Source organism: Balearica regulorum, chromosome 16, assembly GCF_011004875.1.
Source record: "Balearica regulorum gibbericeps isolate bBalReg1 chromosome 16, bBalReg1.pri, whole genome shotgun sequence".
NCBI classification, from domain to species: Eukaryota; Metazoa; Chordata; class Aves; order Gruiformes; family Gruidae; genus Balearica; species Balearica regulorum.
The window spans coordinates 491021-518746 of NC_046199.1; the positions used below are offsets into that span (position 1 = coordinate 491021).

Here is a 27726-nt window from a genome sequence, read left to right on the forward strand (position 1 = left end):
AATGTATTTTTGCAGAAGAGTGACTCTGTACAGGGACAGCTCATGGTGAAGGGTTTCAGATAATGTTCTTCCTTATTTGTTTCACTGAAACCCCTATGTGTCTTGCTGTTTGGCCTACCTCCTGGAAAATAATATTGTCAGTTTATACGTATTTAAAAAAAAAAAAGGCATTAGTATAGATAGAGTGCAATAGAAGACAGCCGAAGATCGGTGAATTCCCAGTGTCCCTTAGTGACACACCTACATCGCTAGGCTTTGTTTGGTCTTGTAAAAAGTCTAATTTGCTGGAGGAAGCAATCGGGAATCAGTCTTTAACCAAAAATGGTGAAAAAAATGAACTTAAAAATCTTTATGCACTTAAACTGAAATCTCCTTGGGGAGATACTTGAAGTTATTTAGATTGAATACCCACTGAAGGCATGCTTTGTTTCTCTTATAAGGTGGCATTGCTGAGAATCTGGCTGAAAAATTAATTGGTGTGCTGTTTGAGGTGTGGTTACTAGCTTGTACGCGGTGCTTTCCAACACCACCTTACTGGAAAACTGCCAAAGAGATGGTGGCCAACTGGCGACATCACCCTGCAGTAGTTGAGCAGTGGAGCAAGGTCATCTGCGCTCTTACGTCCAGGTAGGAGAAACACCATGGAAATAAACAGGCGCATATGGGGGTGATCGCGGTTATGCATGTTTTTCTCTGGAGTTGCTTATTTGTGGAATGCACAGCAATCCAAAAGTGAACGAGCAAAACAAAGTGAGAGATCTTGCTGGTATCCTTGGTTTTTACTGCATGTGTGTGTCTTCATTCTGCAAGTGAAGATCTGCACTGGAATGTCTCTGTTATTGTGCAATCTCAGCATCTCTCTGATGTTTAGCACTTTACAGTGTGTATATTAGTCTCCCTCACTGTGACTCTTCATGTTCTGTGAAGAATGAGACATGAATATCATGCTACAGCATTATAGTCTGTGTGTTTAATGACAATCACCACCGAAACTGAGGTGCTTGCAGCTCCTGTGTGTTGCTGTGTTTGAGGTGACACTTGGACGCTGCCTCTCCTGCCCTGTGGCGCTGAAGCTGTGCAGCAGGGAGGCGATGGGCCGGGGCAGGCTGCGGGCTCTTCTCTCGGCAGCGGCACTCGCCGCTGGAGAGCGTCGGAGAAGACCTGCATCAATCCTCACTGGGCATGGGAACAGTGAGCATCTGTGGGCTGCAGGAGAGGTTGGGCTGCAGCAGAAGGCTCTGAGCAGCGAGGGGAGTCTTGGTACCCTTATTACGGGGGTCTTTGTGGTGTGAAGTCTTTGTGGAACAAATCTCAGGCTCACAGAGGGAAAGAACTAGATTAAATGGGGAGGAGCAGGGGTCTGGGTCTCCTCCTCCGAGCTCTCCTGAGATGTCAACAGCCATTTCTATGAAAGTTCAAAGATGTATTAAAATTGCTGCACTGCGAAAAATTAAATAGTATGCTTTTCTGCAAGGGTTTGTTTTAACTCTGAAAACTTTTGCTTTTGAATTACCTGTCAAAATTCCAAGCGTGGATAGATTTTTATTTTTTTTTTCCAGGTCATGCAGCTACTTGTTAAACCTGTGGGAAATAAAGCTGTAATACGAGTTCTGTGTATTTCCCACACTATTTCTTTAGCTATTTTTAGCTCGTTAGATGTAGCGTTGCATAACAGAGAATATTTTGTGATTCACTGATGTGAAAAGAACAGCTCTGTCTCAAAACATGCGTTGGTGTTCTGCTCCGTGCACTATGCCCACACTATCTTCCACTGTTGACTAACAGTCTTGGTTCTGTTGATGCATGGTAATCTGCAGGTTTTCTGTAATGTTTTAGTCTCCTGTTCAGTAATGTTGGTTTATGCTTAATGCATAGAAAGCTGAACTCCTCTGATGCTAACTCTAAGTTCAGTGGTATTTTAAGCTGCACTTTTAATACTTCAGTGAAGCTCCAGCTTCAAACAGTTAAAGTGTTGTATTAGTAAACAGTTTTCTGAATCGGGTTATTAGCAATAAGCTGAGAGTAAATGTCTCAACTTAAAACCATATGGAAAATTATATTTGGAAATTTGTACACGTATGCAGTGTTAATCTGTATCCATGGCTATGACCTCATACCAGGATGAAACTAGGGTCTTACTTGTGTTGCCATACCAATAGATACTTCTTTTACCCATCTAGGGTGCTTTAAGTCTATTTTAACTGTCTTGGATGTGTGGGTTACAATTTACTTCTGTTTTCAGTCATTCTTGAAAATGTGCCAAATTTCAGTTAAGATTCGGCCACGTTCCTTGAAAACCCGATTTCTTGCAGCTCTTAAGGGGAGAATTGTGAAGCAGCGCAGTGTGGTGTGGGACGTGGCGTTGCATGGCATGTGCCCAGACTCTTCTGGGTTCATCAGAGCTAGGATGTTCCTCGGCAAAAACCAACTGTGGGGTGATGCCTCTGGGGCACTGAAAGTAAATGGTGCTGGGGTATCGGTGTGGAGAGAGTCACTGCTGGGTACAGGTATTCTGTATTTCTGGTTTGGACTTGAAGAAGGCCCCATGTCCTAAAGGTCACTTGCTTTTCTATCCAAGCTACTTACTGTGATAGCCTCTGATTCCAAACACAGCAGTGTTAGTTGGCTTCAAGTTACTGTAGTGCCCAGTGCTGGGGGATGTGAAAGATGGTAATTCAGCCTGTTTAACTCTTGGTTTAGGGGTCAGCTGTAGACTTCTGCTCTCCTCCCTTTTCTCCTAGCTGTAATGACTTTATGTCCGTAAAACTATACGGCTTTATAAGTGGGCAGTGACGAATGGTCTTGTCCATTACAGACAACTCTTAATTTAGAAGGTTAAAGTGCCATAACTGAAGTAAGAAATGATGCTAAAAGAGAGTTTAGCTTAGGGAAAGACAAAAAACTAACTTCTGGGAGTGCTAGGATATTGAGAAGGTGCAACTCTGATCTCTTCCATCCTTTTAGGGAACTCCAGGGTTATGTTGACCAGTGAAATTGGTCTATAAATTTGCAAAGCTGGGGGTGAAGCAGGGATCAAACTAGACAGCAGTGGCTCAGTGAAGCTTATTTGTGACTGGTCAAGTAGTTACAGCCCTTCTAGAGAAAGATCTCCATTTATCTAAGCCATCATCCTCATGATACTGCATTGCTGTGAAGCCCTCTGTGGGTTTGCTCTTCACTGTTCTGCAGTTCCCAGCTTCTGCAAAACATAGTGTATCTCCTTTGAAGTGCTTGCTACTCTGTGGAGTGCCAATCCTGTGCTACTTGTAGGATGGCATCAAGTGTTGCTCACTGTGATGGTGTGAATTTTAAGTCATTGGTAACTTGGGATTTAGACCTGTAACCTAATGTGACTTGCTGGTGTCATTGGACACTTCAGCTGAAGAGCCCTGAGGATAATGGCTTTAAATTCCTTCTCTTTTTTTTTCTTTTTTTCCCCCTCTCCTTTCTTATGTAACATCTTGCCAGTTGCGTACTGCCTATGTTGTTTGCTAAGCAGATGGGAGAGCTGCTGTGGGGTGTTACAGCCCTTTGATTTGGGTGGGCCTTGGGGCAGGCTCCAAGGTGTGTACCCCTCAAAGCTTTAAGAGGGCTAAGTGGTTGTATGAAGTGGGGATCTCTAGGAAAACTTGGGATGTTGTGTTGTTGCTTGTGGGCTCACCTGTGGCCTGCTGATACCTTTGGGGCTCAAATGCACTGTTATGTTTTGGAGGAGTATTAACTGAATGACAGATCTATCTGACTTGCTTTCTAGATTGCTGCGTTTTACCTATGGACCTTCATTTCCTCCATTTAAAATTCCCGATGAAGATGCTGGTCTGATTCCTCCTGAAATGGATAATGAGTGCGTTGCACAAACTTGGTTTCGCTTTTTACATATGCTGAGGTATTGTAATAATAGCCATCCATTGTTCATATTCTTGCATCGTTCCTATAGATTTGCATCACAAATGAAAAACTTCTCTGGACATTGCCAAGATTAAGCACCTAACTAGAATAAAGTGCAAGAGACTTCTTGTACTGATGCCCTGCAGCAATCCAGGGCCAGGTCGTGAGTGAGTTGTTCAACTCTGAACTCTGACTCTTTCAGACTGTAAACTGGTTCATTTAATTAAAAAGCTTTTAGCTATTTGGCATTTTGGAGGATCTGAAAATAAAAGACTTCAATACATTTTTGTTTCTCTGAGATAGCAAACAGGAAGAGCAGAACAATAGCTCCAAGAGATGTATACTGCTTCCACTTATTCTCTGGGGTGTTAAATTTAACCTACAAAAGATTATTTTTAGAACGGGTATACTTCTTTGTTTCTGTGAAGAAAGCTATACAGTCCATTTCAACATCCACGTTACTCTTCCTTAAATACACAACAGAACCAAGTGGCATGCTTGGTTTTAAAGATTCTTGGGAATGGCATGGCATTAATGTTCTGAATGGCTAGAATAATAACCTTTTTATATAAACTTTATATACTAATTAAAGCTAGACTGTTCAAAAATCTACTTCTTAACTAACTAAAAAAAAATCTGTTCTTCATTTGTGATAGTAATGTCACAAGTATGATACTCTTCAAGTCTGGAACTGCTGTTACAGGAATTGTATCAGTCAGGAAAAATTGCTCAAGCTTTTAGAACCTGCTCCCTTTCTTGTCACTGGTTGCTGGCAATATTTAATTCACTACTTACCTTTTGAGAATAATTCTAACAGCGTAAGGACCTTGTAAACTGAGTTCAAAAGACCTCATAAGTAACTAATACTACTGCAACGGTGGGATTGTTCTATCAGGTGTATGCTCTAGTTCATTGGATCTTAATAAAATTATTCAGCGTAGTTGGGTAACATTTGAAATGAAGACAACCAGAAAGTGAAAACTGACTTCCTCTGATGAAGTAACAGCTAAAAATATATTGGTATTGAATGCTGGTTTGCATTATTATTTAAATGCCTTAAACTATTGCATCTTTAAGTATTTGTAAATTCCTAACAGCTGTTCTTAAACTGACTAAAATATATTTTGTTCTTTCTGTGTGCAGTAATCCTGTGGATTTGAGTAACCCAGCCATTATTAGCTCTACCCCCAAATTTCAGGAGCAGTTTCTGAATGTGAGTGGGATGACTCAAGAACTGAATCAGTACCCCTGCCTTAAACATCTGCCTCAAATATTCTTTCGTGCCATGCGTGGGATCAGCTGTTTAGTGGATGCATTCCTAGGTAATGCTTTTATTTTACCTGTGGATAGCTAGGAATAGTAACTTAATTGTTATTTTATTCTCTTTAAATCTGTCTTCTCCATAAATACAGCCATATCAATTTATCATTTACGAGTATGTCCTGGAATTGATAGGGAAGGGACCTCAGGTCACTTCTAAATGACCATCTGTATACACAATAATAATACTAGAATGCATGAAATTGTAGATGGCCTTAGTTTCAAAAAAAAAAGCGAATAAGTAAATCTGAAGTCTAAAATAAAAACAGCGCTCTCTTCCCCAAACAAGGCTTCTTTCTCTCTTTGGCTAATCAACAATGCAAGTGCTATGCTTTTAGTATGTTGTGGGCACTGACCACTTTGTTCATAAACTTTGTGGTGTGAGCTGTATGCAGTGCCTGCTTTTATAAGGATCTTCAGATCTTTATCCTACAAGTGCCAGTTCCACTTAGTTTACGATTAGTGGGTGACTAGTACTGCTGAGAAGAAAAGCTCTCTTTCTTTGTGTCTGCTGGTAACTGAGTAGCTTGGATTTGACTGAAAGGTAAAGTGGATGTAAGCACTGGCTGGTAAGTTTTACGTAACACTACATAGCACCTAAAATCTAAGGCGTTATTCTTAGTATGCTTCAGGCTTATTAAAAATTCTTCAGAGAGCGAGCATGCTATTGTAAACTTTAAGGGCTGCCTGTCTGCTACTGCTTTTTAGCTTAAATGTATGCAAACAGATGTTGTCATCTGCCAGAAGTGTAAGCTGAGGGGACACTACAGAAGACTTGAGCAGATACATAAACTGCGTTCAGAAAAAAAATCGGCTGTGGAATTAGACTGTCAGCTTTTATATGTTGTTTGTCTTTTGTAAAAAAGAAAAAAAACCCCAAAAAAACCCCACCCAAAAACCTGAATGGTTTAGTCCTAAGCAAAGCACCTCAAGATCCTGCTGTCTCACTGAGTTATCCTTTTTACTAGAAATGCATTCTATGTTTCTGTAACCTTATTGCAAGAAAAAGGTTTATCAGTACTGTGTTCCCCACTACAAATGAAATCTTTGTCACTATAGATTTCACTTTTGTAGAAAGCGAAACTTTAAACTTTGTTTAAAAAGTGATGTAAAAGAGCAAATGGTCACTTTTCTTGTGTCCACTGTGTTCTTCCAGATGTCTTGCCACCAATTTTAAGGAGTTTTAATGAATGCTTTTTACTAATACCAGATGTTAGATTTAAAATATTCGTCTGTCAAATAATATCATAATTTGTTAAAGGGGGATTGTATACGGCCTAACCTTATGAAAACGACCTCCTTCTGTTATTCTGTTAAACTCTATCTTCCTCCATATGATACGATTTGGCAGTCTGCACTGAAACAATAATTTAAAAAAAAAAAAGTCCAACTGAGCACTGGTAGAAGGTGTTCCTCTGAAGTGTCTCTTACGGGCTGTGTAAGCTGAATTAAAAACCCCTGTTAGTTATAGTATGTATTGAAGAAAAACGTACTATATCCAAAGCTTTTATGAAAGTGGTGTTAGTAATTAATTTTCAATGAAGAAAATAGTTTGTAAGACGTGAGGGGGGCATCTTGCAGTGGACACAGAGGAAGAAGCTGAGCAGCGGTTAGCTTTGCACGGTGCACGCACCTCTGCTGGGATGGCTGCTGGAGTGAGCTCCTCTTGGGCCTTAGAAATAGTCTGGGGTTCTTATCGGAGACTTTCGACCCACTGATGGTGCGGTAGTCCTTTCTGTGGTCTGCATCTGGCAGCCTGAGACTCAGCTCCCACGGGGGTGACAGTGATCACATACACAAGTCTGGATGCAGTGGGGGTGTGTGATGGTATTTGGGGTTGAGTCTTCTGCGCGGGCCAGCTGTGGAGCGCTCCTGTGGGCCCCTGGCAGGCCAGGCTCACCTGTAAGCGTGCCAGGAGCTCTGCTGTCCACATGAGCTTTTGGTAGGATGTTGGATCGGAGGCTTCAGACTTCTGAAGATCCCATGTAGCAAGGTGAAACACCCAGGGTGATGACAGCCCATCTGGAGTTCAAAGAGGAAGACTGCAGACTATGATGCACCAGGCACAGGAGAGCTCTTGGTGAAACTAAATTCAGGCCGTAGGTGTGGAGGTGTGAGTGTGCTCAGGCAGACATCAGAGCTAAGGCTAATGGGAGATCTCATTGCCTTCTACCCCAAGTGCCAAAGCACATGGTTTTTATCTCATCCTCTGTGATACGTACGTATGTGATGTGTCAAAATACTGCGTCATCTTTTCCAAAAATACCCAACCAATACGTTTCATAGTGCATACTCTACCCTCTGCATGGGGTGTAATGCTAATGGGTTAGCAAGAGTTAGTTGTTTTGTAATGTGTTATGAAAAGTACTTGTGTGCCTTAATTAACGTGGTCAAAACTGTGTCAAATCTGCAAGGCCACTGTGATTCCATGCTTAATTTTTCAAATGGAGTTTGAGGGTGGTGGTATTCATTAAAATGGGAAGAAGTGGTGTTTGTCACTTCAGATTTTGCAGAGGGCTCATTGCTTCTGATTCTGACTGGGAAGAGTAACTTTATACACCATGAGTATTTCCCTGGAGCTGGGCAAAGACTGATCTGATGTCTTGCTGCTGCCAGAAAAATTACAGCTTGCTCTGCTTTCTTACCCCATCTCTTGTACCGACTTAGTGTTTGACTGTTTGGCAAGCTGATTCAGCTCACAAAACCAGCAGAAAACTATGATGGATGGGTTTCATCTTAATTTAGTGAGTTAAGTTGGTTTTGAAGGGTCAGACATCTTAGAGCTGTCTCAGAATGGAGCATTGGGAAAGAAAGGCGAAGGTGAGAGGCATCTGAATTCTGGCAGGAGTGAGCTGTTAAATTGGCAGTGGCAAACAAACCTTGTGCTTTCCCTGTGCCTGCTCCTGGAACTGGTCCTTCCGTTTGCCATTTCTCATGTCCTTAAGGTGTGTGGTTCTTTAGTGGTTTTTAATCATTTGCTTATCTATTGCAAGCAGGGTTTTCTTTTGCTTGTACATTTTTCTGCTAATAGTAAAAGGGGAAAGAAGTTTTTCTTGCTACTGCTGTTCTGGGGGGAGGAGGGAAGTTAGCCTGTTTACAGAAGACGCAAATGCTTACCAACTGGGCTGCTGTGTATTAGCCTGTGAAGTGTTGCTGAAAGCTTGCTTTATTTCTTGATCTACAGGCATTTCACGACCCCGGTCAGATAGCGCACCACCCACGCCAGTAAACAGGCTGAGCATGCCCCAGAACACTGCTATCAACACCACTCCACCCCATAACCGAAGGCATCGGGCAGTGACTGTGAATAAAGCAACGATGAAAACCAGCACTGTAAGACTTCCTATTCTGTATTTAAGTAGCTGACCCTTTTGATAGTTTCCTCAGTTAGAGGAAGTAATTTCCTTGTTTCTAGGAGCTGATCTGTTCTTCTGTTCAAATAGGTAACTACTGCACATACTTCAAAAGTGCAGCACCAACCCTCCTCTACTTCTCCACTCTCTAGCCCGAACCAGACGAGTTCTGAGCCACGGCCACTGCCAGCTCCTCGCAGGCCAAAGGTTAACAGCATCTTGAACCTGTTTGGATCATGGTTATTTGATGCAGCATTTGTTCACTGTAAACTTCATAATGGAATAAACAGAGACAGCAGCATGACTGGTAAATATTACTGAAAAATATGCATACCCTTTTTTCCTTGTTTTATTGACATTTCCTACCTGCAAGATTAACATATGCATAATGAAAAAAAAAAATCTGAAGTTCTGTATTGTGGTTAACCCCTCCCAGCTGAGCCAGCACCTGTTATTAGCTGAACAGGTGTTTGGAGGCTTTAACATTTAAAAAAACCCACTGCTTTTTACTACTAAACACTCCCTTGCTGTAACAAGCATGGCAGTCCCAATTATGCTAGCAGGGAAAATGTTATTAAGCAAAGGAAATAATGTGATGAGTCCACTTCCTAATTTGAAATCTGCTTGGGTATCTCTGAGTAATAGCAACTTTTTATAGTGACTCTTTAATGTTTGAAAAATTGTCAAACGTCACTCCGGATACTGCACAAAGTGGTACTTCTCCTTGTTTTTGGAGTGTTATGAAAACAGAAGTCCTTAAAATAGCAAATGAAGTTGCTGCCTTTCAGTGATGGTTGCTATGTGTTTCCACATTCGGTTTGATACCATAGTTCTCTTCAGTCCTTAGCTGCTGGATTTATTTTGTCTCCTCTGCTTTGCTCAGCTTTAGAGCTTAGGAGTTTTGAGATGTTAGCAGAATTTGTGCCCTGCTCAGAGAGGCTTTTTAGCACTCTTCTGGTGATAAATATTCAGAAGAGAATAAACTTTCTCACTCCTTGCATTTTTCCTGTTCTTCAGGTAGTAGTTTGAATGTCTGCTAAACTCTTCCAAGAGATCTAGCTCTTGAGAGCTCACTGGCCTAAGTAAGAAAAATAGGAGGAAGAGGTTTGTTGTAGCAGGTTTTGTTCATAGTGGGACTTGACAGCAGCAGTTAAACTGATGATCTCCCTTGTTTCTTGTGTCACAAATCCCTGCGTGGAGGCGATGGCTTTAGGATTTGGTATCTGCTAAAGGTATTTTTAGGTATGCAGCACATGGTTTTTGAAAGTGTTCAGTTGTGGATTTCTGTGGTGGGAGATTCAAGCCCTCTGTAAAAGGCGCATGGCACGTAGCTAGAGAAATAGCTGAGCTTAGGAAGGAGTGAAGTATAATTTGAGGGTTCTGTTGCATATGCAGCTAATGTATTTCTGTATTTAATGCTTTTTAGATTGATTGGATCATTTTAATTTTGACGTAACCTGTATCTTGAGCAATTTTAATGAAGTACTTAACCTGAAAAAGGATGTCAGCTGAGATGCTGCTTATGCAACAGTGTCAGCTGTAAACAGAGTTGTTGTGATTCTAGCAGAAGTACAGTAATCCAAAATCAAAATGATTGACTTCCTTGAAGGGGTTCCAAGGCCTTCTACTCATATATGCAATGTCTTAAGTTGCCTAAGAGCAGTCAGAAAACTGTCATATTGCTAGCCTTACAGAGGGGCTTGCTACCTTCCTGAAAAATAAAAACAACTATTTCAAAAATCGCTTGATCATGTTCCTCCTCCACGCTTATCAGAGCTGTCCATAGCGAGGCCAGCACGTCACACGTTCTGCCATTTACTAGCAGCAGTGGATCTGAGAGAATTTGGTGGAGACCCAGAAAACTGGCTGTGTTATGTCCCGCTTTTCTAGTGATTTGGAAGACAGAATTAACTTAAGGAATTTAGTCAAGTGTCTGCTGCCCTTCCAGGATGCCATGAGTGGTGTTACCACTGCGTGAAGTGCTGGTCACAGCAATGCCATGACAGGCTGTCGGAAGGAGAGCGAACTGAAGATGGACCCATACTGCTGAAACTGCAGAGGGGCACTGCCGTCCAATTGCCCGATTTCACCTTTTGCTCAGCCCCTGCTTTCGGCAGTAGGACTTGTAAAGGGCTAGGCTCCTGCAGCTTCTGTTGACTTGAAGCTTTGGTGTCTTCTAAATCAGGTTTTAGTCCAAATTGAAAAGGTTCTGTTCTAGGGGAATCTGATCTGCAAAGCAGATGCCTCTGGGTGAAGTCTTCTCCTCCTTGAGCAGTGTGAGGCAGGAGGCGCTGTGCTGGACTGTGGTGGGCCAGGAGACTTGTGGCGTGGCCCCTCTCTATCACGCAAGTGGGGCCCAGCTGTAACAACCAGATCTGCACGTTGTGCCCATTCCCCTGCCTCTGCTCATGTTACCCAATATAGACCTGGCCTGAAGAAAGAGGGTGGCAGAGAAGGGACAGTTACCTGCCACAATCCCTACCCTTAGAGGACAAAAATCTGTCGCTTTTCAGCTGCGGGTTGGCTATACCTGTATATCACGGTCCATCTGCTATCCTCCATAGCCTGGTACAGTAATGCTTTTGCCACTAGCTTGAGTATTCTTACCATGTTTGACTCTGCTGTTGATAATCTTTGCATTAGCTTCAGGAAGCGCTTTTTTTTTTAATGGATGCTTTAAATATTTTATGACTGGGAAGTGTCTGCACTTAAAATCAGCTTTGCTATGTAGCATTGTCTCCCACTGGCCCACACACGTTACTTTTAGGTGTAGGACTGCAGCTGTGTAAGATCTCAACAGCTTTAAACCCTTCTACTGTTCAGTCTGTTTCAGTGCCATGCAGTTAAGAATTTGTTCTCTCATAGCTCTCTGATAGTGTTTCTCTGTCTCATTGCTGGCTGGAGGACTGAGGACCACTTTGAAAAAGAAAGAGGTGAAATATCTTGGTACAGGTTGCTCCTTGGTCTGGCAGAGAGATCCCCTGCCCTGGGACACTGCATTTTCTAGTGTCTGTGTCTTATTCCTCTTCTGTCATGTGATGCATTCTCAGTGAGAACCCATACGACATGATTTCTAAAGAGATATTCATGAGAGAAATGTGAGTGCCTAAGAAGTTAGCCTGCAGATGAGCTGCAGTCTCAAGTTCTGGTTCAGAATTTAGTTCAGTTCTAAACGAACCCTGCTGATTTACAGGGACTAGCACATTGTCCTTCTCCCATCTTACAGCACAAGTCTTTTTGAGCTTTAGGAAGTAAAGAGCAGTTGATCAAGGTCAATGTGAATGAGTACTTACCTCCCCTTGCTTTCTTCCTTGTTCAAGAAGATATGTGAGGCTCCAGGACTCTTTAACCTCCAGGAAAGAAGTCAAGAAAAATGACTGCGGTGGAAAAAAGTGCAACTTTTTGTAGGTTCTCAACTGAAGAATGCCTGGATGGGTGGAAGGGTAGCCGAGCTTGCTCTACTTGACCCAGCTTTGGGGGTGCACTGACTATATCATCTCCAGAGGTCCCCTCCAGCCTCAGCTGTTCTTTGGTTCTGTGAATATAGCTGCTGCCTCACTGTTGTTCAATTTTGTCACCTTCATTGGTAAACTTCTTGTGCCAACCCTTGCACGATTCAGGATAACTGTACATATTTCATATTTGTGGTTACTGTGGTTTTGTCTGTGTCTCTTTGGGGAGAGAATTGTTCTCTCCCACAAGATTAGCTGGAGGTTATCTGTGTATGAGTGAGTACTGATGGAGTTACCACCTGGAAAGCAGTCTTCCTGTTTGCTCTTTCAGCCCTGTCCTTCAAGATGGTCTAGTGGTGGTGTTTGGATTCTGAAGCAAAACAGCAATCTTACCATCGTTGGTGTAACGCTTTTGTGCCTTGAGTGTCCTATATCAGGTTTTAGTTTTCTGCACTGAGACCTTGATGGTGAAGCTTTGTGGCTCTATCGCAGGCAGCTAGTGAACATTACTCTGTACTGCGGAGAGAGAGGAGAAATGATCTGTTTGAAAATGTGTAGTTGGTTTGAAAGGAGCCGGATCCTGCTGGCATAGTTTTTAGAATTAGATGGCTGCATTGTATTTATTTAGCTGTTAGCGTAGTATAAATAACTCCCGGTGGTTCTTGAGAAAATGCCTTTGTAAGAAATTTGCTATGAAGCCTTTGTGAAGTTAACCCTGACTATGTCAGCTCTGGGTTGTGTGTACGTGTGCCGAGTGTAGTTTTGTTGGCAGGATGTGTTTCAGTCAGACAAGCTTGGCCATACGGTGTGTGCTGCTGCTAGTTGCTGTCTTCAACTTGTGAGAATTGGGACAAACTCATGAATACCTTGTGCTGGCATTGCGGCAGCTGAATCTTCCAATCTGATGGGCTCATTCTTAATCCTTGTACCTAAAGAAGTCAGTCACAAGCCTGCCAGCTGTGTGTTTAGAGCAGCTGGAGGAGCCTTACCTAGGAGGGTTGCTGGTATCACCGAGGTGCTGTTGGCAGTGGGGGAGTCTTGGGCTACAGTTTTGCCCTCATCTCTTCTGGCCCTGCTGTCATTAATATTAATGTCCCAAAGAATGGTTCTGGGGGTCTAGGAGCAAGCTGTAAGAAGCCCTGATTAGGGACATCTTGAGCATTGCTCGAGAGGCTTGGCCGCAGGTCTTCATCTGGCTCGGCACATTCAAAGCAGCAGCTCTACAGGGTGGTGGCTTTCTCTCCTGGTACCTGGCTACCGGAGTCTTTCCTCTCTTCTGTCTCTGGAGATTGATTTTGAGATGCAGATATTTCTGGTAGTGTTCTGCCTTTTATTTCTGCTTCAGAAGATCATTGGTGGAGCAGGTGGTCAGGGGAGGCATGCCCGGGTATACCGGCTGCTGCTAAGGGGTGTTAGCAATGTGGCTTAGGGAAGATGGAGCTGTAATACTGTCAAAACTCGTGGTTTGGAAGCAGGAGTGTTGTTGTGAGGAGACTGCAGGTAAGTAACCTTCCCCTCCAAGCCATACCCCAGGTCACAGGAGCCTTAGGGCAGCGTAGTGTGTCATACAGGGAGATGTACTTGAGCTGGGAAGGGTTAATACATCCATTTAAAGAACAGATGTACACTGATACCAACAGCTCTAAATCTTACTAGTACTTTGTAACTTTTTGTTCATTGTTTTGCATGGTACTTTCCAAACCATAATTTTGGACCCGAATGCCAATTTCCTATGTGTTTAACGAGCTTGCTGTATCATAAAGCTTTTAATCTATTTTTTAAAAAAGCTAAAAGCTTCTTAACTTATATTACAATTTCACCATCTTAAAAGTATCTTATAACTACTGCTGTCCTTTGATTTGTTTCCATTTTATTTCTATTATCTTGCAGCATCTTTTATCCAAATTCTTCTTTCTTATAAATCTTGTAAGTAGGAACCAGTAGCTTTTCCTTAATTGCGGTCATGCTTTTCTTTTTCCATAATCCCATATTTTATTTGTAAATTCATTCTCATTGTCTCTTGTAGCTTTTGCACTTTTACTTGAAAAAGACAAGTAATTTTTTTGTGTGTGTTTTTGAATGGGGAGGATTGTTGGCAAAAGCAAATTAATCTGCCTGAATCAGTCCCATCTTTTCTGTACTTTAGTCTGTGATCATGTCATGAGTTTCAGGACTTTGCACTAACCATGTTTTTTTTACTTAAAGCTTATTTTACAGACCTAGTGTTTGATTTGTATGCATTGTGCATGTAGTGTTTTTTTCCAAATACAATATATGGCTGGATAGCTTATTTAGGACAAAAAATGGCTCATGGGAAGATGCATAAAGATTTGTGCTTATTTGCTACTTATGTCATGAAAATTTGTAAGGTAACAGTAGGTTAAACCCCAAATTTAAAGACAAAAAAATTAAGAGAAGACACTTGTCATTAGGACATTTCCTTTAAGAAAAAAACCCAACAACAACCAAAACAACCGAAAAAACCCTATCCATAAATTAATAAGTATTCCAACTGTGGAAGTTTTAATGGGCCTTTGTTTGCACAACTGATAGTGAACCTGGGGTTCCCCAGGGTCCCAGGCCCTGGGACAGAGGAAATTCTCTGGTACTGGTGGAACCACATTGGCATGATCCTGTTAGGAGCACAATTTATTTGTTGTTTGGTTTTGTAGCTTATGAAAGTTTTGAAAATCAATGTAGTCTTAGCTAAAAATAAGAAGGAACATACTCCTTCTGCCATTAGTAATCCAAGAGTGAAGTTGTCCGGGGGGGGGGAAGAAAAAAGCTCATGTTGAGAGCAATATATTGTTTTTTGGTTGCCATCCTGGAAGAAGGGATGAAGCCAGCAAAGCAAGTAGCCTCCTGTATCGTACACGTGTGATACAGATGTGTGGAAGGGGGACCAGAAATCTCTTTAGAATGTGAACCCAACTGGCTTGGACTGGCAGAACCATCCTGTGGGGAGGGAGCACAAAGCTGGGCAGAGCCATGTCCCGTGTAGGTAACGGCAGGCTCCTGAGAGGCTTTTGTGGAGCGTGTTGTGGGACGGGGCGTAGGAGGGGGCCAGCCTCCGGGTAGCTGTCTAACCTCAAATTTTTTGGCAATTTCAGTAGTCATGTGAGGAGAGAGGGACCGTATCAGGAGAGTGTGTTTCAGCAAATTTCTCTTTCTGATATGGGTCCTTGGATTATTTTTGGATTTATTTTTTTTAGTAAGTCTGTTTTATACAGCAAAATTGGCTCAAAGCAGCTTGGTGTTCAGAGCAGTGTTAGAGATTACTCGGTCAGTGGAAAACTAAGCACTTGCTTGGGGGTCACAGTAATGGCACCATCTAAATGTGGTTTTTTGGTATTTTAAGGTGGCAAGGCAAGGTGGTACTTCACTTTTCTGGAGGTGTGGAGGTGAGAACTAGGTGAGGGTAGATCCTTGTCCTCCAGAGAGGGTAGGAAGCAAGTATTGGATATAAGCATACTCTTTCCAGCAGACAGCTGGGACAGGCTCTAGAATACAAAGGTCAGTTGTTGTCATCCTTATAAAGAAAAAAAGTTAGTTACACCCACAAATACTTTCTAAACAGAGGCACTGACTCAAATATAGTGAACTAACAGCTTCATGATAACTACTAAATTTGACTTGATCTTTGTGTCCAGGATCCCATGAGCCTATTATATACGTTAACACGCGCAGTGAAACGCTGTTTTTTCTCTTCCCAGCTATAGCAACTCAAGCTAGTGTGGAGTTTCGCCGGAAAGGATCGCAAATGTCCACAGACACAATGGCCTCCAACCCCATGTTTGACACCAGTGAATTCCCAGACAACTATGAAGCGGGAAGGGCAGAGGCGTGTGGGACACTGTGTAGGATATTTTGTAGCAAGAAGACTGGGGAGGAAATATTACCTGCTTACCTATCCCGGTACTAACCTATCTTCCAGTTGCTTTATTGGTGTAACTTTATGGTGCAAATTAATTCACAGTGAGTAGGATTCAGTTACTGAACTGTGCCAGTTCAGAAAACCTGGTTAGGCTTCAGGTGCTGTGGGTGGGGATCCCCAGCTGGGTTTATCGGGTTGTCTTCAAGTTCCAGATGAAGGGAAGTCCCTTAAAGTGCCTCCCAGCTGGAAGGAACATTGTCTTTTTGATAATTTCTTCCCTCTTGTATTCTTGAGGGTTTTTCTTTTTTTTTTTTTCTAATTTGTCACTGAATATTGTTCAGATGGAAAAAAAATAAGCGTGCAGACATGAGACTTTGTACACTTTATTAGGCCATGAAGGGTCTTACATTGTCAAACACCGCAACACTGGGATGAAATGTGTTTGTGGTTGGGATTTTTCTTTCTTTAAATATAGAAATGCACTAATATTCCATTATTTAAAACAGTTGTGTTCTGAACTACCTCTGTTTTCACTTCTGTTTCTAATGAAATAAGGCAATCTTGCCTGTTAGAGTGTACCTTTTTTCCAAATTTTTGTTAAAAAGTGAAGTAGCCAAGGCTAGGGGCAGAGAATCCACTTTAAATCATGATTGTCTCAAACTGCTCAGGTACATTTGTCCCAGATGGCATCAAAACTTCAAGGAAGACTGAACTATTTTATTTCTTGCATGTTGTAGTGTTTTGTGGATAGATAGTTTGTGTTTCTCTTACCCACTCAGTGATGTTCCTCTGTGTTTTGCAAGCCTTTGAAAAAATAAAGGGGCTATAACTATTCTCTAACAAAAAACTGCAGAAGAAACTAAGTGCTTTAGGATGATGGCCAGCTAGGGTCCTGCCCCCCTGCTTTTTCATTTGATGTGGTTGTGATGGATATGTTTGGTCTCATTTTCCAGATTGCTGATCAGTGTGTCCTGTCCTTCTCCCACTCACCCCCCACCCCCCCAAAAAAATAAAAAAAAAATCACAGTATTTTTCTTGTGTTGGGGAAACAAAATCAAGGTCTCCCTCCCATCCTTCCATGGGAAAGGGCGTAGTGGGGAGAGCACAGGATCCAAGCACTGCTCGTAACCATCTGGCTGTATTTGCATTGCTCTCAGTCCATGTGCTGCAGCAAGGCAGGGGTTTCAGTAAAACCGTGCTGCATTGGCTTTTCCCCTGAAGTACATGTGATTTTTGAGAATTTTTTCTTAAGCTGGTTAGGTGCACTTGCCTGTGCTAAAGTATCTTGGGGGGATGCCCTTAAACATTTCCTAGCTCTGATTTTGAAACTTACTCTATATAGAAAAGATCAAATAGTGGCTGCACATTCTTGTTCATGTGGGATACTGATGCTTTTTATGTGCAAATAATTTAATCTTATCTTTCTTTGTCAGATTTTACATGCTTTTAATTCAGGGTTTGCAGATAGCAGATTTCGTTTGTCACCCTGTTCTTGCCAGTGTTATTCTAAACTCCCCTCCTTTGTTCTGCTGTGACCTGAAGGGGATTGATGTCGTGGTTCCATATTTCATTTCGGCTCTTGAAACTATTTTACCTGACAGGTAAATTGCTATTTCCATATAAACTTCATCAGAAATGTGGGGAGGAGTTTATCTTCTGGGATTTCTGTCATTCCTGAGTAGTTTTCACTGAATGAATTCTGTAATGTGGGCCCCATAGTGTCTGTGTATTCAATAGTGATAATAGTGACACTTCATAAGCTCTAATTTAATTTTATTTAATGCAATTTTCTTTAAAGCAATAATAGTGCTTATTTTAAATGAAATATGTGAGTTGTGTTATTTATATATTCATTGATGGAAAGCAGTATCTGCAAGAATAGGGAAAAGGAGAGATTTAGCTCAAATATATTGAAAGCCTACTGACTTTTGAGTAAAATTTCACAGGATAGTTGTTTGTGGCTGTTGCTGCAGTGAATTCATATTACACATCGTTACATGGAAAAATTGGTAATTTAGACAAGCTGATGAAATTGGAGTAGATTCTTAAACCAGGAGATATAACCTCACTTGTCAGAGCTTTATAGGTTTCTGGATGTTTTGCTAATTAATTTAAGGCAGTTAATACTACCCTGTGCATGCCTTGTTTATGTCTTGGTACTGCATTTCATTATGAAGTTTTGCATAAAATATTATTTATCTTCTGGGCTTAAATCAGAGCCACTACTTCTTTTGGATAGGTCATATAAGTAGAAGAATTTGCTGGTGGCTACTGAAAAAAGTTTATCTGCTCACTAAGCAGCTTGTGTTTTATGTAATACGTGCATGAACGTCTTCTGCGGATCTCTGATAAAATAAGCCGATAGAGGCTCATGACCGAAACTTCCTGCTTGGAAGATACAATATATGAATAATACTTTCAATGCTTTTATATGGGGTACAGAATGCTGAGCAAGTGATGGTTCCTGCATGAATTCATTGTGTTATTGCTGCTGTTTAAAAAAAATTTAAAAAAAATAAAAAAATCCTGAGCCCAGAAAGAAACAGCTACGTCATATACTGCAGATTATTTAAGATCACCGGGTGGCTGTATATTTTTAAGTTAATTAAATTTGGCTCCAAATTGCTGTGAAAGGTTAATTAACTGTATGATGCTTTGATTTGCAGAGAACTCTCAAAGTTTAAAATCTATGTAAACCCCACAGAGCTAAGAAGAGCTTCAATTAACATCTTGCTGTCTCTGTTGCCTCTCCCTCATCATTTTGGAACCATTAAGTCTGAGGTAGTAAACTTACCGCTTTGTTTTGCATTTGCATTTTTGTTTTCCTGGTTTTTTTGGAGTGGGGTTTGGATGACGTGTGGGTTTTTGAAACCAATACCATGCTGGCGTGATCTCTAATTGATACTGAAATAAATGTATTTTTCCTTCAGGTTGTCCTGGAAGGGAAATTCAGCAACGATGACAGTTCAACGTATGATAAGCCAGTAACCTTCCTTTCCTTGAGGCTGAGGCTTGTGAATATACTTATAGGAGCTTTGCAGACGGAAACAGATCCCAACAACACTCAGATGATACTAGGTTATTTCAATTTTTTTTGTTTATTAACTGTGTTATATAAGTGTCTGTCTTAATCTGCCTTGGAATAATATGGGTTATTAGTAATGTGTTGCTCTGCAAGAAAAAAGATGAAGTCTCCCTCATGCTATGAAAACATGAAAAGCCTCACGTTTTTGTTAAAGTAATATCTCTCTTTTTACAAATGTGGGATAGTACTTGAAAAGTAGAGGTGCAGCTAAAGCACAGTCTAGCAGGAAAAGTCCATCATAACTAGGAATGGAAATAGGAAAAAATGTTGGTGTAATATTGGGAAGGACATTTTTGACTAATGCGTTACTACAGGGAACACTTTAGTTTTGGCATGATTAAGCCTAGAAAGAAATTGAAATGCTGGGTGAGTGGTGGTCCAGCACCGACAGAGCACATACGACATTTTAGCACTGTGTAAATACTCAGACAGAAGCTTTGGAATAGAGTCTGGAGGTGCATTGTAGTTTGGCAAGGTAATGACTGTATTAACGTTATTCCGAATACTCAGAAAGTAAGTAGAAGCTGAAAACTCGAATAGTGCATAATCTGTCAAGTTAAAGGTATTTTTCAGACAAGTAAAAAAATGTACTTGTCTTTTATTTGCCCCCCTTACTCTTCTCTTTAGAAGTGCCTGTTTCCACATTGTGGTGTTTTTGTCCATCCATAATTACAATACCACTTTCCTTTTGCCTGTTTAGAAAGGAAACAGACTTGCACCGCGGTGAGAGGTGTCTGCCTTGTTTTGGGGGAGAGAGCTGACCTGACTGATAGGGGAGGGAAAGAAAATGCATGAGCAGTGAAGTGAGAGGAAACAAAGCCAGTCTGCAAAGACTTCAGGAAAGTTTCCTTGCAGTGGTTGAAAATAGTTCCTTTACTAGTGAAAGAGTAGAGGAGAATAATTTGAAAGAATGATTTGCAGTCTATGCTGGTGAAGGGATGATGAATCCGATGATATTTACGGATTCAAAGTGAGACCCACGGAGCGTCGGTGCCCAGAGGGGTGCACCACCTCCAGAGCCACAGGGGGATGCTCTGTTAAATCCTACCCGTGTGTCCTGTATCCTTCCACTGTGAGCTGGTGCTGGCATCCGGCTGGGTAGATGCCTTGAATGTTTTGGGTTTTTTTACCATCGCTATTTCCATGATAGTCCATACCAGTCCGTTTCCTCTGTGTTTCTGTTGTTAAACTCCTTCTTCCTTATAAGAAGTTATTTTGGGCTGGCTTTGGTTGGAAAGGGTTCATGAATCTCCAGTTCAGGCAGAGATTCTCATACATGCCACCAGCTTCTCAACAAAATCAGTATTTCTTTCCAGCTGCTCGCTAAATGTTTGACAGCAAGTGGTGTTTCCCATCATACAGCAAGTGGTGTTTTCCTAAACATTCATTGCTGGGGGAAGCAGGGGGCAGAAAATTAAAATTGATGCCACTGAGTGTGTTGGTGTCAGCCTCTTACAGTCTGTGTCCGTACTGCTGCGTTCCTCGTTGCCTGGGGGTGATGCTGCCTGGCAGGTACTGGCTGTTCACGCTAGTTCACCTAAGGCACCCGGAATGCATCGGCGATTTTCATTTAACAGTGTCTTACGCTTGTGTGTAGTCATCTCTCCCAAGATGGAAGAGATAACTACATGCTGGCTAGTTTGGATGCAGTAGGTTGGCTGCCCCTGTGCTTAGAGCTTCAGCTTCTCAGTACAGTATTTTGGGCACTGATGGAAAACAAAGCACAGAAAGTGAGAGGCTGGGGATGACTCCCAGGTAGAGAGAATTTCAGTGTATTCCACCTTGGATTATGAACTGGCCTCCTGATTTAGGAAATTGTTTTATGCTTTAGCCAAATTGAAATGTAAGCAATTTTTAATTTGCTCTGCAAACCCACAGATTCTCTATCAATGATGCAAATATTAGCTTTGATATTTGGGGGGGGGCAGGGGCAGAAATGTCTTTATAAAAACAAATCTCCTTGTGTTACAGTGGTTTGGGGGTTCATTTCACTGGTCACTGATCAGTATGAGAACAAGTGTGGTCCCTTGTGCTGCTGTCTCAGGGGTTGCTGAATGGACCAGCGTTACTCACTTCCATCCTCCAGCAGGTTGCTGCAAGTAACGGTAGTTCATTAAGGCTTGAAAACACGTTTTTGTTTACTGGTCCTCAGCTGCCTCTTGGCTCCCGTGGCCAAGGTGGGAAGGCAGCCTCTTTGTGCCAGGCAAGAATGTAGCCAGGGCCAGCACAGGATGATTCTTGAAGTGGCTTTGGACCACGCAGCTCTGTTTAGCTCTCTGTTATCTAACAAATGCTGTTGGTTTATTCACAGAATCAGTAGATGTCCTTAAATGTAACCTGAGTTTTTAAATGAGCACAATCTGATGGGAGACAAGGAGCAATTTCAGCCTTTCTGTGAAACCAAAATCCTTCTGAACTGAGGAGTTTGAAAAACATATGTTCAAAGCACTTTTAAAATAGCTGAAAGCACTCTCTATCTCAGCTCTCATCTACTTCAAATGGCTAAGCCTGAACCAAATCCTGTGCTTTATAAAACTCTATAAAGAGTTTTATAATAAAAGACAATGGCAATCCTGTATGTTAGACCTTCAGTGCTTCTTTGTAAATTTTAGCCGTGAATATTCTACTGCGGTCTTTAGTTACCTTCTTATATCTGATTCTTCAGGTGCAATGTTAAATATTGTTCAAGATTCAGCACTGTTAGAAGCCATTGGCTGTCAGATGGAAACGGTAAGTATTTTTTTTGTGAAGTTACCACTTCAGAAAGAATGCATTACTCCTTTTATCTGCTGTTGTAAGGCGCTCAGTTAGCATCTTGAGGTTTGATCATCTTTTTTTCTCCATTGTATCTGAGAGCATCCTCTGGCATAGGGAACTCTACTCAGAAAAATCTTCTCATTGCTCAAAACTGACTTTCAATTTGCAGAACGGTGGTGAAAATAACCTCTTCAAAAGCCACAGTCGTACTAACAGTGGCGTTAGCACTGCAAGTGGAGGCAGTACAGAGCCCACCACACCAGACAGTGAGAGACCAGCACAAGCCCTTCTGAGGGATTATGGTAAGGACAGCTCTTCTGGAAAAGCCCTGTTGTTATATGCCAGGGTGATGTGTTTGGGTTTTTTTCTGTTCCTAGCTCTGGCTAATACATTAATGTGCATGGGTGCTTTGAACCCAGGGTGGATAGCCCCTCTGTTTATTGCCAGTTTGTGCTCCTATGTGCCCTTTAGCTGGTTGTTTTTTAATCCTACTAAAGGACTCTGTTAACGTTTTAAAAATAAGAATGTAAAAGTTTATGAAAAAGGTGTTTGCAAACTGCTTTAGCAAATGTTTTCAAGACATTTACTTTTCATGAACAATGATGGGATAAACGTACACCAAGTGTAAATTAATTGCATCATTCATTTTGGTAGCATTCCAAATGCTTACCTGACTTTTGCAGCACCTTTTCTTAAACTATATTTAAAGAGTGTTTGAAGGACTTCTGGTTTTATAAAGTAAGCAGAATATTTGTGATGTGTCATTTGTTACAAGAGAATGTAGTAATTAACTTTAGTTTGCTGTGTCTTTGTACTGTGCATTTTTGAATCTTTGTAATAAAATCCATGTTCTTCTAAATCCATGTGTGGTAAGCTGGCTGGATGTCGAGATCCTGGAATTTCATTTGCTCATTTGTTCATCAGTTTAGCTGATGTTGACCAAGTAAACGTGAGAACAGATCACCTTTATTATATTGTCGCCTAGGTTGACAGCTCTGTCTGTTCTTGCCAACCAAAAATGTGGTGTATGTTGGTTTTTGGTTTTTTTTTTTTCTCTAGTCCTATAACTAAGGAGAGGAGGGAGTTTGGCAGGGAAGACTTCAGTGTATTCTCGGGGTTCATGTAAACATGTAGGTGCTTTCCCTACAGGATTTGTTTGTTTGAAATTATTAAAGTGCCAGTTCTCAGCACACCATTTGAATTCTGTGTTTAATTTGTATAGGTTTTCATTGACAGGTGCTTGTAAATATATCCATTTATAAGGTTAAAAAAAAGTGCTTTTAAATATTTCACTCACCCAGTCTTTAAACCATGATGTAATTTGAAAGATATTTTTGTAATATATTCATTTTATTGGATTTTTTTAAATTTCCTGTGCACAGAAGGTAAGATCGTAAGAAATTTGTGAAAAGAATTTCTGTGTTTCTGCTGGATGCTTCAAACGAGAAAATTTTACTGTTTAACTGTAGCAGACGCTTGAATCTGCTACTAGTGTAACATTATACTTAGGTCTTGCGTGGTAAATATGATTATTTAAGTTTTTGGGAAAGATATACTTTAGCTCTCATAGCCAGAGGTTCAGGGAAATTAAAGGGCTAGAAATAATTGCATCTTTTTTTTTCTCCAGGACTGATTCTTTCATTATCTACATTTATCTAAATCATACAACTTGTGATAAACACTAGGTATAGAAAAAATGGGTAACTTCTGGCATAGATACGTCAAGTTACATATACTCTATTAGTTCATTACTGATGCCTAAATATACAAGTACTAATGTCTAATATAAGTTACTAATGTCTAAATTTTTTCTGAAACTATAAGACATCACAACAATTTAAGTACAATAGCAAAACCTGGAGCTAACTGTTCTGCTGCGGAAATGCAGCAGAGTGCTGGAATTATCCAAAATGTCTATTTAAAGAAAATAATAATAATAAAAAAGAGATAAGCTAGTCTGAATGTATTTGTATAATGTCTGCTGGTGTATACAAGGAAGTTAACCTGTGCAAAAGTGACCTACCCAATTTCTAGATTCTGGGTTGTCTATAATTTTATTTTGTATGTGTATTGTGGCTGCTTTGGCTTGTGCCTGTGCTTTGCTTATTGTCACTAATGCTTAGTTATTTTTCCCTCCCTGTGCTGTGTGGTATTGGGGTTATATCCTAGCTCTTAATACAGATACAGCTGCTGGACTACTGATACGCAGCATTTACCTGGTAACCCAAAGACTCAACTCGCAGTGGAGGCAGGACATGAGTATCTCTCTGGCTGCCCTGGAGCTTCTGTCTGGACTGGCAAAGGTGAGAGGTGAAGTTTTATGTGCTCTGGCCTCTTCCCAAAGGGTGATTGTAGTCCTGTTTAGGTGGAAGTCATGCTGCCAAACAGATGTCTGTGTCCGAGTTTGTCAGCAAATGTTCCATTTGGACATGAGATAAAAAACACTACTCCTCTTGTACTTGATCCTCTCTGAAGTAACTGCTCTGTGGCTCGAACGATGTGTGCCATGTAAGTGCCCGTTGGCTGGAAGTGACGCTCAGGGTGGCTTGTTCAGATGCATGTGGCTCTGCTGTACAATTTGGGCTAGTTCTGTTGAGCCAGCTGGATGGCTCTTGACCTTCTCTTGCATTCCCATGTGTCTGGTTTGTTTTTCACGCTACAGGGGATGCATCTGCCGTGTTACGTAGCACAGTTGAGGAAAAACTTGCCACTAAGCTTCCAGTGGCAGTGTAGAGGCTTGTGCCGTTAGTTTTCAACCCCATGGTGACCCATTTGTCATAGCTTTGCTTCATTGGGTGGCCGATCTGTCTGTTCACAGTGGAACCAGACTTAGAAACAAGAGGTTTTGTGGCTGTTAGCTGGCAGATTGCAAGTGTGCCAGAGTATTACACAACTTAATTGCCCTTTTTGTAAGTGTTGTACTTGTTTTCGCCTTCCATCTCATCTTGGAAATAGTTTTCTGAGCTTAGAAAATGGTAGTGTATTTCTAACGTAAAGATGTCACCTTCTTCAGAGCTCTATTTGCACACTGTTCTTTGATTCAACTGAGCTAAAGCTATTGGTGGGGGCAGGGGGGCTCTTTTTGTTGAGAAGTAAAATGTCCTTTTCTGCTTGAGGGCTCTTGTCCCCAAGCTGGACTTCATGATGTTTGTTAGGCAAAAGTCCAGTGTATTTATAGCAGCTACAATGACCTGGTGTGACAATTCAGCATTTCCTGTCATATTCCCCCGGGAACTCGACAGATCTTTTTGAAATACGCATGTGTCAGGCTTTTTTTAGAGTGTGGAGTCAGCATTGAGCCATGTTGGACTAGGTACTTATTTTATTACTGCAGCAGCATGAGCTGAAAGATGCATTTGAAAGTGTTCTGCAATGAATTAATGTATGGTTGTTGGGACTTATAGACAGAACCAGGGGTTCCTGCAGCTTGTGTGTGTGGTTCAGCCAGGTTGTTTTGGGTTTGGTTTTGTTGGTTTTTTTCCTCTTGGCTTGCAATGAGATGGGAATGTGGAAAAAAAAATCTCTTCAAACGCCTACCCAGGTTAACATTAAATATTGTAATCGTTGTATAATCCTCATGCAACTGAAGTAAGATCCAAGATACTTCCTCTGGAGTATCTTGGATATCTTTCCTCTTTGTAACAAAGAGGGTGGAAAGAGATCACCTCTTACTGCAGAGTGGGAACCAGTTCTGGTCGTGCCTTTGGAGGTGCCAATTCCCAAAGCCCTTCTCAGCTTAGGGGCTGCCCTGTCTTGTGTCTGTTCAGCACCAGGTTGTTAATGGGACTTGGTAAATTCAAAAATGCTGTTTCAGCAAGAGTGCTGGTTCACCAACCCACTCTTCATAAGCTCATCTTGAGAGTAATCTATTTGCCATAGATCTTTGCTTCTGAAGGAAATGCTGCCTTCGTCCTAGGGCTCTGAATTGTCCCCCGCTTCATGGAGTTCAGCTGCCTGGTGTCACCAGCAAGACCCTTCTGCTTGGATAAGGGTGCACCTTATGAGTAAAGCTTTATACAGCGTGGTCAAATGCTACAGAGTAGGAAAATCCAGCTTTAACTGTTCCTGTGTCAAGTAACAGGTTGGGAAGAAAGGAGCAGAGAAATTCAGGTCTTTAGTTTTACAGTGTAGATCCTCATGCCTCAGTGTACAAGGCTCTTCGCTAACCGTCCAGCTGGAGCGTTGCTCCCTGAAGCCTGGAGTTGGGAGAGAAGCAGAGAGGTTTCTACAGTGAGTTTTGGGAGCGGGTATGGGGGCTTTGTCAGTCTGCTTGTCTGAAGGTGGATTTTTCTGCCCCTTTTTCATCGGTAGAAGTTACTGTGCTCGTAGAATACGCCTGGTGGAAAGTTATGTGAGCAGAATGAAGCCCTGTGGAAGGGAGACTTGGCAGTGAGTGTGTTCTCAGAGATACAGAATCAGTTGCTATAGCTGAAGGAGAGAGGTATTTGCTGAAAATATGTTTCAGATACTAATTCAGCGTGCAATTAGTTTTTATTAAACCATATTGGTACCACTCTTACTTTTGGAAACCAAGCCATGCAATGTGGTAATGCCTCAGTGCAGCATTTCCTTCCTCTAAGTTTCCATATCCATTGCTATTATGTCTTTTTACCCACAGCTTTTAAGCTATGATCATAAAAGAGATTGACTGTTATTCCTATTTCTTAAAACTGCATTTCAAAACACTTTTAAAATCTGCTGCTTCTCCGAAAGACTTTTGTGGAGGAATTCTCATCCTCTCCTGCTTGTGTTCCACAGGTGAAAGTGGTGGTCGATTCCTCTGATCGGAAGAGAGCTATTAGTTCAGTGTGCAGCTACATAGTGTACCAGTGCAGCCGCCCGGCCCCACTCCACTCCCGCGACCTGCACTCCATGATAGTCGCTGCTTTCCAGTGCCTCTGCGTCTGGCTCACGGAGCACCCTGACATGCTGGACGAGAAGGTAAGAGGCTGTGAGCACTCCACATTGTAATGCCTTTTGTGCTTGAGCTGCCCGTTTTTGATACGTTTAAAATAATGTGGGTTTTTTTGTTTTCAAAAGTATACTAGGAATTTCAAAATTAGTTTCTGTGCAAAATAATTTTGAATTTTGATTTCTGCTCTTTATTCACCAAGAATGTTTTTTTGGCTTTAAATTTTCCTTTTGTATTTCTGATAACATCTTGATCTTTCTTGCTTTGTGAAACTGGAAAAAAGAGAAGAAAAGAAAACCTAAAAAAACCCAAAAACTGAAAAGAGAAATATGGGAATTAATGGTATATACATATATAGCATAGCTACCTCCTGCAGATAAATGTCACTAAAAGCCATGGCTCTTCTCATTTCTCAGCTCTTACCTGTTGAAAGCATCTTCTAGACTTAATGGAATTCCTTTGCTAATATTTTGATCATCATAGTTTGTTTCACCAAGAAGCCAGTTTTCCAGAAAGTGAATGAGACAGAGCTCAATCCAAGATGGAATTTGCTTGGGAAGCCTGAAAAAGAGCAGGAAATGTATGTTTCCAACAGCCTTCTGGCCTGCTGTTAAAAAGAAAAAAAAATTAAAAATTAAAATTGCTTATTTTCATTGTTTGTCTCCTTGCAGGGACAGCTTGGTGATCTTTCTATATTTTTATATATAATGTATATTAATATGTATTATATAATATTTTAATATAGTTTTCTATAGAACATAAGTCTAATCCTATAGCATATATAATATGTATATTTTTTTAAAAATGAGAACTGAAAACACACAAGCAGGACTCTAAATAGAGATGTGTTCTGCATGCACCTTGGGATGCTGGCGTGGCAGTAGGTGACTAGGACAGGATGGTTTCCCTGGATGTGGCACAGCGTTGCATAATGCTTTATTTCCTTTTACTAGGTTCTTTTTTATTTTAATTATCACTGCATATTGAGATAGTGTTACATACAGTGTGTAGTATGTACTGGACACTTAGTAGCTCATCCTGGAGTCCTGATAGCCGGTTGGAACCTTTTGTTGCATTTGCAAGTA

The 27726-nt window shown here is 41.2% G+C and overlaps 1 protein-coding gene across 2 annotated transcripts in view; it reads left to right on the plus strand.

The window, feature by feature from the left end:
• RALGAPB (Ral GTPase activating protein non-catalytic subunit beta) overlaps positions 1-27726 on the plus strand; it is a 66465-nt gene that overhangs the window by 12477 nt on the left and 26262 nt on the right. The window contains exons 5-17 of one of the 2 annotated variants that reach the window (XM_075768884.1): positions 441-627; positions 3755-3886; positions 5032-5210; positions 8393-8541; positions 8652-8868; positions 15727-15928; positions 17321-17488; positions 18554-18668; positions 18818-18965; positions 21638-21702; positions 21899-22031; positions 23899-24032; positions 26488-26670. In XM_075768884.1, coding sequence (XP_075624999.1) covers positions 441-627; positions 3755-3886; positions 5032-5210; positions 8393-8541; positions 8652-8868; positions 15727-15928; positions 17321-17488; positions 18554-18668; positions 18818-18965; positions 21638-21702; positions 21899-22031; positions 23899-24032; positions 26488-26670 — 2012 coding nt within the window. The remainder of the gene's footprint in view (positions 1-440; positions 628-3754; positions 3887-5031; positions 5211-8392; positions 8542-8651; positions 8869-15726; positions 15929-17320; positions 17489-18553; positions 18669-18817; positions 18966-21637; positions 21703-21898; positions 22032-23898; positions 24033-26487; positions 26671-27726) is intronic. The other variant, XM_075768885.1, reaches the window with a different exon arrangement.